This window comes from Hippopotamus amphibius, chromosome 4 (genome assembly GCF_030028045.1).
Source record: "Hippopotamus amphibius kiboko isolate mHipAmp2 chromosome 4, mHipAmp2.hap2, whole genome shotgun sequence".
NCBI classification, from domain to species: Eukaryota; Metazoa; Chordata; class Mammalia; order Artiodactyla; family Hippopotamidae; genus Hippopotamus; species Hippopotamus amphibius.
In genome coordinates, this window is record NC_080189.1 from 15,989,848 (window position 1) to 16,005,479 (window position 15,632).

The 15,632-nt window shown below is 37.3% G+C and overlaps 1 protein-coding gene across 3 annotated transcripts in view; it reads right to left on the reverse strand.

The window, feature by feature from the left end:
- The window catches only part of TRIM24 (tripartite motif containing 24), a 101,379-nt gene that overhangs the window by 47,155 nt on the left and 38,592 nt on the right, over positions 1-15,632 (reverse strand). For all 3 annotated transcript variants that reach the window (XM_057732130.1, XM_057732129.1, XM_057732128.1), the window contains exons 2-4: positions 10,522-10,640; positions 6,363-6,510; positions 2,742-2,874 (exon numbers count right to left, since the gene is read on the reverse strand). In XM_057732130.1, coding sequence (XP_057588113.1) covers positions 2,742-2,874; positions 6,363-6,510; positions 10,522-10,640 — 400 coding nt within the window. The remainder of the gene's footprint in view (positions 1-2,741; positions 2,875-6,362; positions 6,511-10,521; positions 10,641-15,632) is intronic.

The window sequence follows — 15,632 nt, forward strand, 5'->3', positions numbered from 1 at the left end:
ACTATTGTATCTTTTAGATAAAGAGAGCCTTTTATTGTTATAAAGTTTCTCTCTTTATCTGAAGTAATATACTGTGATACACCAGCTTACCTTTGATTAGTGTTTGTATGGCACAGCTTTTCCCATCATTCTTTTTATATACTTAGGTTTTAGATGTTTCTCTCACAAAAAAGCAAGTAGCAGATTCTCTATTTGCTTTCTTATGGAGCCCTGAACCTTTTAATTTGGAGCATTTTATCCATTTGCATTTGCTATAATTACAAATGTATTTAGAGATCCACCAACTTATCAAGTCTTATTAAATACCATTTGTTCTTTGCTCCTTTTCTCTTTTTTGGCCTGTTTAGACTAATTAATTGCTGATTTTTCCAGTTTCTCCCTCTGTTATCTTGATAATGATATTGACTTACTATCCTTTTAGTGACTACTCTTTGCATTAAAAAAAATGCAGATCTTATCATTTAAGATTAATTTGTAGTTTACTACCCTCTTCCTAAGCAATGAATGAAACTAAGAACACGAACTCCATATCCCCCTCACATGTATGTCTGCTGTGCAATATAGAACACACACACAACACACCGAGACACTACTATTTAAGTCAACGTTTATTTAGATTTACTCATACTTGTCATTGTAGCTGTCCTTTTCATTGTGCATCACTTACCGTTTTTCTTCTGCCTAATGTGTGTTTTCGTGAGTGTTTACTGGGGATGCCTTCTACCAGTTTATTTTGCCTGAAAACGTCTTTCTCATTAACCTTCAGTGCTGAAGAATATGTTCACTAGGTATAGAATTTTAGTTTTGTAGTTATTTTCTTGTTTAGTTTTGTAGTTATCCTGCTGGGGAGTTATGGGGCTTCTTGAATATGGGCTGGATGTCTCTCTTCAGTACTACAAAGTTCTAGGCCATTATATTCTGCCTTCAAATGTTGCTTCCTCCCCATTCTCTCTCTCCTTCTTGGACCCCAGTTACACCCTGTGTTACATCTTCTTGATGCCTCCTCCATTTTCCATCTTTCTGTTTATCATGCTTCATTTTGATGTTTCCTTAATTTCTTCCAGTTCATTAATTCTCATTGCCTAGCAGGTCAAATCTGCTCTTAAACTCTCTATTGAGTTAATTTCAGTTACTGTAATGTTAAGTTCTAGACTTTGTTCATATTGCCTTACCTTCTAGCATATTTGGTTATTTCTAATTGTATGCTGAACCATTTTGCAAAACTCATTATTAAATAAATCTGAGGTCTAGGATGATGTTCTCTTCCTCTAGAGAGGATTTACATTTTATTCTACCAGGTACCTTGGGGCACAAGCAATATGATTTCAATTTAATCCAACTTTGGTTACTGAGAAGACTTGATTCTGTGCTTTAGTTCCAGTAAGGAACTATTTACTAGCTAGTTCATCTTTACCATAATAGTGCAGACTTTCAGGATCACAACTCAAGGCAAGGAGAAGCCTTTAAGCCCTGTGATCCCCTGAACTCCAAACTCTGTCTTTCAGCCCTGTGGGCATATTAAAAGCACCTCCCCAACCTCTAGGAAAATGCTTCAAAGGGGAAAAATGCCTGTGCCATTCTCTGTCCCATTCCAACCCAATCCTGATCCAATAATTCTTTATTACCAGGCTCTAAAATATCTTACCAATGATTTCTGTATTTCATCCATGTTTTCTAGTTACCCTCACTGATACGGTTTGTCCAAATTATCTAGTCTGTCATTATTGGGAGCCTAGACCTTTTTCAGCCAATTATATTTGCATCAATTTATCAGAATCTTACTGTTTAATTCAGCTGTTGCTAATTCAAATGCCTATGGAAGACAGATTTAAAAGTAAGCTTTGGTAGGAACTATGATGAATTAGAAAAGCATATCCATTCTAAAGAGGACTAAAGTCAATTCCACTCAAATGCGGACATGAAAGTATATGGGGGGACTTCCCTGGTGGCGCAGTGGTTAAGAATCCACATGCCAATGCAGGGGACATGGGTTTGAGCCCTATCTGGGAAGATCCCACATGTCATGGAGCAACTAGGCTTGTGCTCTACAATCTCTGAGCCCATGAGCCGCAACTACTGAAGCCCCTGTGCCTAGAGCCTGTGCTCTGCAATAAGAGAAGCCACCACACTGAGAAACGCATATGCTGCAACGAAAAGTGGCCCCCGCTCACCATGGCTAGAGAAAGCCCGTATGCAGCAACAAAGACACAATGCAGCCAAAACTAAATAAAATAAATAACAGATAAATAAGATAAATAAATCTTTAAAAAAAAAAAAAAAAGGAAAGTATATGGGGCCCAGGGCTACAACAGATTCAATTTTCTTAAAAAAAAACCAAACCAAAAGCAAAGATCTAAACTTTTTTTAAAATGTAAAAACTTATTTACAACACTGGCAACTAACTCCATATATTTTTAACAAGTGTGTTGGCCAGTTGTTCTCAACTAGTGTGATTTTGCTTCCTAGGGCATTTGGCAACATCTGGAGACATTTTTGGTTGTCAAAACTGTGAGAATGCTACTGGAATGTAGTAAATAGAGGTCAAAGATGCAGTTCAACACTGTGCAATGTACCAGACAGCCCCCACAACAGTCAACAGCGCCAAATCTCAAAAATCTTGAAATAAGCCAACATACTGTTGGCCAAACAAAACACTATTTGCAAGCTGCCATTTGCAGTAATCGTCTAGTCCTCACAAAGCTGTATTACAAATCTCTGTATATAATGAAAGATTCAGGTACCTGTGCTCTTTATGTTCTAATAACTGGCAGTCCCGACACGTCAGTTTGTCACACGTTTCACAGTAAAGCTTCAGCTGCTCCTTCTTATGAAAAGGACAAAACACTGGTCGCTGACTGGTCACACCAACTGCCTCTGTACAGACAACGGGAGGCAAAAAGAAGAAATTAATAATTGAATGGTAAATAGTTAGATTGTTCATTTAAATTCAAATCTGCTGCGATATAAAGAAGCTAGTTTCACTGCCACCACCATTACCACTAGGTTTTATGAATAATAAAATATTAGTATTTTTTGCATTTCTGAAGGAAAAGATAAATGAGCTTTTCACTTTACAGTATAAAAATTAAAATTAATTCAGGAGAAAAAGAAAGTGTGTAGCTAAAAGATGTTTTATGAAATTAAAAAATCTTAATAGTCCAGATAAGTGAATGGAACCAACTGCAGTGTTTCCTACTCCAAATGTGACTTTTTTTAATGCAATGCAGAAAAATCTAATAAAAACGTATAAAAGAGGGGATGGAAAAATTATTTCTCCACTTTTACAAAATTTCTAGCAGAGGATACCCATCAATACAGAGATAATCATAAAGTTCACACTATTACACTGTAGTCATCTACATAACTTCTTAACAGTTATCTAGAGTGGAGATAAAACTGGGCAATGCTTATGTTACATGTTATGTATTATAATTTTTCCATTTAACAAGTAAATACAATGACTGATTAAGCAATAAGGTAAGCTGAGAGGAATTAAAAATAAAATTAATGAACTAAAAAAATATGGAGGATAATTAGATAAAGTTAGGGATAAAAACAAAAAGGTAAATTATTTAGTCATATCAAAAAGAAGGGGGGGGGGGCTTCCTAGGTGGCGCAGTGGTTAAGAATCCACCTGCCAATGCAGGTGACACGGGTTTGATCCCCACTCCAGGAAGATTCCATATGCCACGGAGCAACTAAGCCCGTGCGCCACAACGATTGAGCCTGCACTTTAGAGCCCGTGAGCCACAACTATTGAGCCCATGTGCTGCAACTACTGAAGCCCATGCACCTAGAGCCCGTGCTCCGCAACAAGAGAAGCCACAGCAATGAGGAGTCCATGCACCACAACGAAGAGTAGCCCCCACTCACCGCAACTAAAAGAAAGCCTGTGCACAGCAAAAAAGACCCAACACAGCCAATAAAATAAATTAATTAATTAAAAAAAAGGGAAAATATATAAAATTCTAAACAAAAAAGGGAAAATAACCAGATGGAGAAAATTGGCAATGTATTAAAAGAATACTAAAAGCACAACACATCAAGACCGAATGGAATTAATTCCATCCAAAGATGGTTTAATATTACTATTGTCATAGCTCCCTGTACCCTTCTCCTTGAGGTTCATATCATCTGGGCATCACAGTAGATGATGGGTGACCACACATCCTTAGCTGGCTTGGGACACCCTGGTTTGCACCTGTTCTTCAGGAATAATTATTTATAGTGCTTCTGATTTAGATAATCACCCATTTATAATTATGACATCATGTCACACCATTTATTCATGTCATTCCTTTATTTATGAAGAATTTCAATCCTGACTCATAATCATCCTCCTAGTCCTTAGTCTCATCATCATCCTGGATGATTCAGAAGTCCACAGAGAATACCACATAAAGACAAGCCTCTCAGACTTTTTCATCTCTAGAGACCTATACTTCATTTTAACTACTTATTCCATTTAATACATATCATGGTCCCACCCTAGATTTACTGTCCATTATTGGACAATAAATTTCTATAATCATAAATTCAAATATCCCACTCTAATAACTTCTACTTTCTAAGTTCCCAATTCCTAAACTACTCTCACTGTACCTCACTGATATTTCTAGTCCCTAACCATTTTTTTCACCTTATCAACTTCACTTCCTTTACACATTTAAAATCCCCAAATTCTTCATGTCAACACATGCCATTATCTGCATCTCTCACCCTGTGGAACTTCTAGAATATTGGTCCAGCTAAACCCCAACCCTAAATAGTTCAACTCTTCTCTATGACCACATCAGACTGCCGAGGACTGATAGAGGAAGTTTTAAGGACTATATCAAATGCAACCTTGACGCTACCAAGCAATCCTATTTCCAAAGCTAAAGCTCTCTTTCAACTGCAGTTATTTCAAATATCCTCCATATTTCTTACCTTTTAGTGCTATTTCCTCTACTCTCTTTTTCAATAGATGGCTGACTTCACAGAAAAACAGAAGTGTTTCCAGCACTAATCTATTAACTTTACCTGAGTCTATACCTGGACTTTTCTCTTTTGTGTCTTTTCTTCATTGGTGTTCTCAGAAATTATACCCCCTTTCCCTGTGTCTCAAGAGTCCTAGCCTCATCTTTTACTACTCCTCTTCTTGTGTCTTACTCTCCAACTACACTCAACATTCCCCCTCTGGAAATTTGTGCATGTGCTTCAGTTTTCCCCACTCTTCTCATTTATGTGCTGAACTTCTATTCATCCTTCAGGTCCCAGATGTGGCCTTCAATGCAGATCTCCAAATCTGAGTTTGGTACTCCTTTCATGTGCTCCTATAGAACTTATGACTGCTAATTTGTTCACAGTCTTCATCATACTAATAACTCCTGGAGTGTAGGAAGTACCTGTCTTACTTTTTCATCTCTCTAATCTAGCAAAGTTCCTGGAATATAGAATAGGCATACAAACACTGGTTGGCTGAGTGAATAAAAAGCAGTGGATTAATTTTTAAACAAAAATATATTAATGAGCCACAAAGATGAACAAAATGCTGATAAATATTACAACACGGATAAAATCTGAGAACATTATGGCATGTGAAATAAGCCAGACATTGAATGACAAATATCATATGATTCCACTTGTATGAATTATCTAGAATAAGCAAATTCACAGAGACAGATAGTAGATTAGAGGTTAGCAGGGGCTGGTGAGAAGAGATAAATGGGCAATTATTATTTATTGGGTATGGTTTCCTTTGGGAGTGTTAAAAAAAGTTTTGGAAATGGTGAGATGGTTGCATAACACTGTGAATACAATTAATGCCACCGATTTGTAAACTTAAAAATGGTTACAATGTCAAATTTTAAGTTACACATATTTTACTATAATAAAAAATGTATTAGTGAACTTTACATTATAAGCACAATAAAAACCCAGAAACCATAATTACATGGAAAGCAAAGCTTCTTTGGTTATCTACAAAACTAATATTATGAAAGAGGTTTACTACAAGAATAACAGAGAGAAAAGAGTTGTAAAACTTTTTTTAAGCCCAGCCCTTATCATCTTAAAAATAAGAGAGAAGAGAGAAGAGTTTTAAAAGCAACTTTTTCATATGTTGTACATTCATACCAAATTAAGGCATTTATAGGAGAAGGAGGGTTACGAGTATAAATATAAAGCAGAAGAATTCTATATCTATTTATACTTACCAACATTTACATGTATTCAAATTCAACTATAATATAGACTTATCTGTATTAAAAGACAAGAGTATATTTAATGCTTACAAGTGTATCAAAACAAGTTAGTATGGAAAGGAAAGAATGACTTGGGAGGGACAGAGAGAAAACAAAACTTAAAAACTAATTTATTACCTGGAGATACTTCCTCTTTCTGTCTCACAGTGTGGTCCTTTGTAAATTTCACCCTTTGATGAGCTCTGATGCATGTCTTGCAGAGCCATTCAACACATTCTACACAAAACCCATTAGCTTCTGCATTGTCCTCACAGCTTGTACATACCTAATAAAAGAAACGTCACATCAATTTTTGAGAATAAAGAAAAGGTGGTCACATGACTAATCATACACAAATGATGTACCAACCATACTTGATTCTATCAGTTATCTTCTTAACAGCGTTCATAAATTTAAACTGACACTACCTTTTAAATTATAAACATATGAAATGGAAATATAAGGACACTGCCCTTAGTTCAATATATCAAACATTTTAGGTGTGGGAAGACATTCAGGAACCTTTCTGAAACCTTGAAAATGTTAAAGTATGTGGGCCGAGCGATGGGATTCAGAATGTCCTGCTTGAGCAGTGGAGGAACTGAGGGTGCGGGGCGTGGAGACTAATATCACCCTGTTTGGCCCTGGAGGATGACTGGTTAGCCAGAGACGGGTAAGATTCCTCAAGGGAGGAACAACCTAAGACAGGCACAGTCGCAAAGGGGCCAACAGGGGTGGGGCACCAACCCCCAATATCTGAGAGAGGTCTCCTGCCCCCAGGGCTGTTTTGCTCTCCAGGCCCAGCTCAAATCCACACCTGCTCAACTCGGACCCAGGAAGCAAACAAAGATAATTGCCTCAGTCATGTGAGGCCTTTGATTGTTTATGGGTGTAACCTGAGAATGTTAGCAGAAGAACTCAATAAAAGCAACCTGGGATGAGTCATCAGGGCTCTTGATCCGAGAGGTCTTGAGCCCCCCGGTCCCACTTTTCTCTTCAGTCTGTGTCTGTGTCTTCTTCAAGCTTGCGGCACCCGTCACTCACCTCGAGTCGCCGAGCTGGTCTCGGCATTTAGGCACTATGCTAAGTGCTGGGGATATAACAATCAGAAAAAGCAAACACAATCCTCGCCCTTATGACACCTTGTCTCCTAGATGAAGTGTGGGTTCAAATCTCAGTTCCCCTACTTGCTAGCTGAGTAGTCTTGGTCAGATTACTTAAAATGCTCATCTTTAAAATAAGGGTAATAACATGAATTTTACTGAGTGGTTGTGAAGATTAAACATGAGAAAGTCAACATTATTGGAATAATCTCACTAATACATAACTACGAATTGAGAAGTGCCATAAAGGAAAAGTATAAGAAGCTATAAGAACATATGATGGGGGAAAGCGATCTGGTTTTAGCGAGGTGGAAGGGTTGGGAAAAGTGAGAGGAGACATTAACCAAGCAAGGCTTTCTCTAAGGAGATTATATTTGCACCACGATAAGAAAGTTGAGTCATCAGTTACTGATGAAAGCCTTCTAGGTAGAGAGAACAGCATGTACCAAAGCCTCCAGCAAGAACATGGCAGGTTCAAAGAACTGACAGAAAGCCAGTATGACTAAAGTGAGAGATCAAGGGGAAGACTGGTAAGAGAAGAAGCTGATGGCAAAGCAGGCAGGGGCCAGATCAAGCAGGATCACATGACAATTTTGGTCTTTGTCTGAAGAAGTCTCCTAAAAGCTTTTAAGTATGTGAGTGACATGGCCAGATGTGCTTTTTTAAAATCACTGTCCCTTAAGAATAAGGATGCAGATGCAGAGAATGGACTGGAGGACAAGGGGTTAGGGGGGCGGGGGGCGAAGGGGAAGCTGGGACAAAGTGAGAGAGTAGCATAGACATATATATACTACCAACTGTAAAATAGATAGCTAGTGGGAAGTTGCTGTATAACAAAGGGAGATCAACTCAATGATGGGAGATGCCTTGGAGGGCCGGGACGGGGGGGGGGGGGGGGGGGGGGGGGGGAGTTGCGGGAGGGAGGGGATATGGGGATATGTGTATAAATACAGCTGATTCACTTTGGTGTACCTCATAAGCTGGTACAAGAGTGTAAAGTAATTATATTCCAATGCTTAAAAAAAAAAATCACTGTCCCTGCAATGTAGAGGGAAAATTTATTTCTCCTCAGTCAATAATTTACATTAGCCAAACTCCAAATACCTGGATAATATTTCCATAAACCAAAACCTGCCTTCTCTCAGTTCTTGTCTTCCACCTTTCTAACATCATTTGATGCCACTGACTCTTATTTCCTAGAAATCATTTGGATTCCCTGATACATCCAGATCCTCTTATCTCCCAGACTGCCTCTCTGGACCCCACCACTACTATTTCTCCTCTGATTCTGTAGTTTTTTGTTAGGTCTGGGGATTGGTCTCATCTACTCCCTCAGCTTCAACTCTCACCTGTATAAGGATGTCATCTAAAACTTAATCTCCACATTATGCAGCAAAAAGTAAGAGATTTCTATACATAAAGTTAGGGAAGGACTTCTAGTATAAAAAGTAAAATTAACAAAGCAAAGTTTTAAAGCATATCATACTACTGCTTATCTAAGAAAAATGAGGATAGGATGGGATGACTTATTTGCTTAAATCTTAAAAATAAAATAAAATTACTTAGATTATAAAATAATTAAAAGCTAAGGATGAACCATAAAAGAAATTAAATGGTTAGCTATAAGACAGAGAAAAAAATAAGGTAATGGGGCAGGCGAGATGGAGATAGAAGTCTGAGTTCTCTGAATACACTCTGTTTCATGGATTTTACTTTGGAACCAATATATGAATGTTTTATATGTAGTAACACAAATTTCAAATGAAAAAATACTAAAGCCCTAAACAAAACCCTCAGCAAAAGCAAAGTGAAACAAATGAACCTGCCTATCAAGTGGGTGGCTAAACCATACAGAGAAGAATTACTTATTTCAAGTAACTTCAAAGCATGATAATTTGACTGAATATCTCCCGTACATACATGTAGTAATTGTTATCTTCTTTTCTGTTTTAACAGAGACAATTCTATAACTTCTACTTTCAGTACTAACTCTGTTCTTCTATACTCTCATTTTGCAAGCCTCATTTATGCTTAATGAGCTGGTTTCACATTAGATTCTCACAATAGGTGGTGCTGGAGGAAGACTGCAATGCCAGAAGAAAAAGGGACTTGATCATCTTAGGAAGACCTATTTGCTTGAGTTTCCTGTGAACATCTACAATTCTAGATTTGACTTTAAAAACGTCAATATACTTGATATATTTTCCCTTTCTCTCTTTTTAAAATAAAAAGTATTTGTTAAATCATTCTTCTCAAGGTCCTAGAAAAATGACCAACCCAGTGGTGATGAGCACCCCTGGCATCCACACAGTGCTCTCCAAGTACCATTTCAGACTAAAAGGAACCAAGGCTCCTAGGAAAACCAGCTCTTGCTGGTTCCAGATGTGAAACAGAAAATGAACAATATTTTGTCAAAATAAAAAGCAAGGGAGATGGCAATAACTACTGGGATTGTGTCAAAAGGACTCAGGAGTCCTCACTGCCAAGATGACACAAACTGAGCACCAATAAGCATAACAACCACAACACATTTTATGTTAAAAATTCATGAATTCACACAAACACATACACACACCACTCATTAGTCACCTCTGAAGAATGCTAAGAAATTAAGTCACTTCGCTAAAAATTAGCAACTGAAGGGAAAGAATCAAGCATTTAACTACCTAAGAATAGAAGAAGGAAGCTTTTCTCTTTCTATTCCAGTTGAGAAATAAAGGGGAATGACAGAATGAAAATGTCACCATTTTTCAAAGTCCTGATTAAATATGGAATCTTGGCAGTGATCATTAACATTAGAAACAAAAGACAACCAAACATCATAAGCTTCCTGCTGGAAATACACACAGCCATATGGATGAAAGTATTCTTATGTCCTCTCACCCAATGGGACTTGAGCCTAAACTAGCCTCTACATTTTTATTACCAGTTCTCACAAAATACAGGAGACAGGGAAGCATGTTACATGACTTAAGAAGAGGTCAGCAAAATTCTGAATAAGGCTAACTCTACTGGACTAACAACCCAGTTTATCCAGCAAATATGTTAATAGGGAGGAAAAAGAAAGCCAATCAAGGCGAAGGGGTAATTTGAAATTTGAGACAAACCAACCCAATGCATGGCAAGTTCCCAGCATTTTGGTTCTCCATGCCTCATTAAGAGGAGGCAAAAGATTCAAGACTTAATACACTTACCTGATTAGACTTTTCTACTGTACTGCTGGGAACCTCAGTTGTGTCCTTCACAAAAAAATTATCTATGATGTGTCTCTCTGCACATTCTTGGCTGCAAACTGGACATCGAATGACTCCAACTGGGAAAGACAAAATTGAGTTCTAAGTTTTTTTTAAATTGACATATAATTACATTATAATTAGTTCAAGGTGTACAATGTAATGATTTGATATTTGTATATACTGTAAAATGATTACCACAAAAAATTCAGTTAATATCTGTCACCATAAACAATTACAATTTTTTTTTGGTGGTGAGAACTTTTTTTTAAATAAATTTATTTATTTATTTTATTTATTGGCTGTGTTGGGTCTTTTTTGCTGTGCGCGGGCTTTCTTTTTAGTTGTGGTGAGTGGGGACCACTCTTCGTTGTGGTGCGCAGGCTCCTCATTGCTGTGGCTTCTCTTGTTGCACGGGCTCTAGGTGCATGGGCATCAGTAGTTGCAGCACATGGGCTCAATAGTTGTGGTTCACGGGCTCTAAAGCGCAGGCTCAATAGTTGTGGCACACGAGCTTAGTTGCTCCGCGGCATGTGGGATCTTCCTGGAGCAGGGATTGAACCCGTGTCCCCTGCACTGGCAGGCGGATTCTCAACCACTGCACCACCTAGGAAGCCCCGGTGGTGAGAACTTTTAAGATCAACTCCCTGGCTACTTTCAAATATGCAATACAGAGTCACCATGCTGTACATTACATCCCCATGACTTACTCATCGTATAACTGAAAATTTATCCTTTTCAGCCATTTCACTCACCCCCACCCCCACCTCAGGCAACCACCAATCCTGTTCTTTATATTCATGAGCTCATATTCTAAGTTTAATACAAACATACCGAGTCCTAATCCAACACATCTTTCATTCAAACTGTGAATGGGTTCTTTTATAATGCCCACTCTCTTCAAATTCATACCTGCTGTTACTTAACAAAAAGCAATTCATTTTATGTACATATATGGATTTTATATGTGTGCGCGCACCCAAGTGCATGTATACATGTGGGTGTAGGTGTCTGTGTGTGTGTGTGTGTGTATGTCCCACACTAGTATAATAAATGATGAATACATGCTCATAATTTTAAATGTGATGCCCTCTCAAATAAATATCCCCTTGGGCTATTCTTTTTATTGTTTAGCAACTTCTCTCACAGTGTTTTTCAAATAGAGATGTGTAGAATCACATGGAGACTTCTAAAAGAACAAGAGTTCTGGTTCTCTCTGGACCTACAGAATCAGGATTTCTTAAAATGGAACACAGACATGCTTTTGTTTAAAATCTCCATGGGGGATTCAGAAACACCAACCCGCTTCCTTTAACAAGTGCAAATAGTGTTTCTTTGGGGGGATCTTTCATAGTGCTTGGTAAAACAATAAATACTTAATAATTATGAATGAATTAATCTAAATTTTAAATTAAATTAAAAAATTTAATATAAACTTGGTGCTGTAATTTGTACCAAGGAGACTGCAGTAAGGTTCCCAGATAAGTGAATGTATACAAAGTAATCCAAAGGTCAACTTCATTTGAATATACAAGCAGTAAACAAAAATTCTAATTAAAAAAACTATTTTACAATAGCAACAAAAATATATTAAGTACTTAGGAGTAAATTTTTTAAAAGGTATAAGGCCGTTGCATAGAAAAATGTTATGCTATACTTAGAATCATCAAAAAAAACAAAAGTAGGTAATGGAAATACCACGTTCTTGATGGTAAAAGATTTCAATTCTCCACAAACATATTTATAGATTCAATGCAGTTTTTAATAATAATCCCAATAGGAATTGCAAGAGACTTTTGACAAGCTGGGGGAACATGTCTACCAAATAACACAGTAAACATATAAGGCTCTAGTAATTAAGATGGTGTGATACTTATTAAAGGATAAACAAAAATGGAACAGAATACACATACCAGAAACACAAGACAGATGTGGCACTAGAAATTGGTGGAGAAGGGGATGAACTTTTCATGGTGCTATAGCTCTCTGTAGTGGGAGGGGGATAAAATCAGATCCGTACTTTACTTAATTCAAAAAATAATTCTTTTGGCTAGGATAAATTAAGAACTTTAAAACTTTCATGAGGAAAATATAGGAGAATATCTACGTAACCTTAGAGCATAAGGGAAAGACAAATGAATTCAACTTCATTAAAGTTAAGAACTATAGTTAGACAAAAGACTACCATGAAAAGTGAGAAGGCCCCAACTGGGAGAAGATATACCTAACACATAGAACTAACAAGAAATTAGTAATTAAAATCTGTAAAAATGTGACAATGCATTTCACAGAATAGAAAGATGGAGTAAACACATTTTTCCTTATTCCAGATAAGTACAGCTAAAGACTCTAGAGATTCTACAGAAAACTGAGAAAGGTAGAGAGGAGGCAGACTGTCTAGAGACCTCAGGACCCAAGGGATAACAATGGTGAGCTCACTTGATTTCCTTTCAGCCTCATATATGCCAAAGTGGGTCCTCATGAAGCTACCATCTCAGAAACAATAACAGGTGTAAACAGAGAAGTCCACAAAAGCCTGCCCCCTCTATCCAAAGGACGAGGAAAAGGGCAGCCTGGCAAGGCAGAAAACTACTCCAGCTAAACACCACAGAAAAAAACATGCTTCCTTTCCAACCAGCAAAGACACAGCGGGAAGCCTAGATTTATTCCATGGCCAAGCACAAACCAGATGCCCCAACCATCCCCTGCTGGCTGTGTCAGAGAGCCTGGTGGGGAGCTAGGACTTTGGTCCTCACTGGGTGGTAATGAGGCCCCCAGCAGTGTCAGTGGAGACTATGTGAGGAGCTTTAGCTTGTACCTCCAGGACAGTAATGAGGTACCCCTCTGCCTCCATGGTGAAGGCCTAGTGGAAAGTCTGAACTTTTATCACTATTTACCAGTAACCTCCCTCACCCCTATGTTCCCGCTCCTTAGATGTGTCAATGAAAAACACATGGGGAGCAGTAATTAGGCAGCCATACCCTTACCAGCCAGGGAGGTATCAACAGAGGCCTGGTGGGAGCATCAACTTCCTCACACCATCAACCAGTAAGGAGAAGGCCCTCCCCCTCAGGATATCAAGGGATGCAGCACAGGAAACTTAGACTTCAACCTCCACCTCACAGGAGGCAGGAAAAGATAAATATAAGAGCAGAAATCAATGAAATTGAAAACTGAAAAGTCAATTCAACAAAACCTCATTATTTGAAAAGGTCATTAAAATTAACAAACCTCTAGCAAGACTGACTAAAACAAGGAAAAGACACAACTTACCAAATATAAGGAATAGAAATGGGGGTATCACTATAGACCACACAGACAGTAAAAGGATGACAGGGAAATATTAAGTACACTACTCATGCAAAATGGCAATATAGGTGAAATGGACCAATTCCTCAAAAGGCACAAACCAATATGAAATAATTTGAACAGCCTTTTAACTATAAGGAAATTGGCTCTAAACAAAATGAAATACTAGCAAACATGTACAGTACTTGTATGCTGAAAACTATAAAATTAAGAAATCAAAAAAGATCTAAATACATGGAGAGACAATGTTCATGGATAGAGATAATCGATGTAAAGAGGTCAATTCTCCTCAATGTGATCTACCAGTTTAACAGAATTCCTTAACACAATCCCAACAATGTTTTCTTTTGCAGGTATAGATGAGATTGTTTTAATATTTACATTAAAAGGCAAATGCACTATAATAGGTGAATAAATAATGGAAAGAAGAATAAAGTGGAGGAATCACTCTATACAATTTCAAGACATATAGCAACAGTAATTAGGAGTGTCTGTTATTGACCAAAGAACAGACACATAGATGATGAAATAGAGACCTGAAATAGACCTACACAAGTAGGGCCAACTGATTTTTGACAGAGGTGCAAAAGCATCTTTATGCCAATTAAGTACAAAATGCTAATGAGAGATACACTATGTTCATGGATTGGAAGACTCATCACAGTAAAGAGGTCAATTCTCCCCATATTGATCTATAGGCTAGTGTACTCCTTTCAAAATCCTAGCAATATCTTTTTGTGAATATGACAAGATTATTCCAAGATTTATGTGGAAAAGGAAAGAAACTAAAATAGCTAAAGCAGTTCTGGAAAAAGAAAAATATAGTGAGAAGAATCACTATCCAACTTTAAGACTTACAGATAGTAACTGAGACAGGGTAGTATTAGCAGGATATATGCATAGATGAATACAGCACCCAGAAATACACCCACACAAATGAGCAAAACTGATTTTTGACAAAAGTGTGAAAACAATTCAGCGGAAGAAGGAAAGACTTAACAAATTGCTAAAACAACTGGGTATCACAGGCAAAAATTGGACTTCAACCTAACCTTCACATTTTATATAAAAATTAACTCAACATGGATCAGATTTAAATATAAAACATAAAACTATAAAATCTTTGGAAGAAAACAGGAGAAAACCTGAAGGATGTAGGACTTGAAGGTTTTAGACATATCAAAAACACAATCCATAAAAGAAAAATATCAAAGAACTTGATTTCATCAAAATTTAAGACTTTTGTCCTGCAAAAGACCTATAAAGAAGATGAAAAAAAAAAAAAGCTACACACAGGTAGCTTGTTTGCAAACCACAGATTTGACAAAGGATTCATAACTACAATATATAAAGAACTCTCAAAACTCAAAAAAACAAAACAACCCAATTAGAAAACAGGCAAAAGATATGAAGAGACATTTCACCAATAAGGATATGCATGCGGCAAATAAGCACATGGTAAGATGTTCCACACATCACTAGCCATCAGGTAAATAAATGCAAATTAAGATCATGATGGGATATCCAGCACAAAGCAATTAAAAGCTAAAATTAAAAGTAATGAATATACAAAATGCTGGCAAAAATGTGGAGATATTAGATCTCCTATACATTCCTAGTAGGAATGTAAAAGCATAGAGCCACTCTGGAAAAGTCTGGCAGTTTCTTTAAAAAAAAACTAAACATAACATTTATCATATGAATCAGCAATCTCACTCCTGGCAGAAATAAACTTAGGTTCACAGAAAAATCTGAGCCCAAAT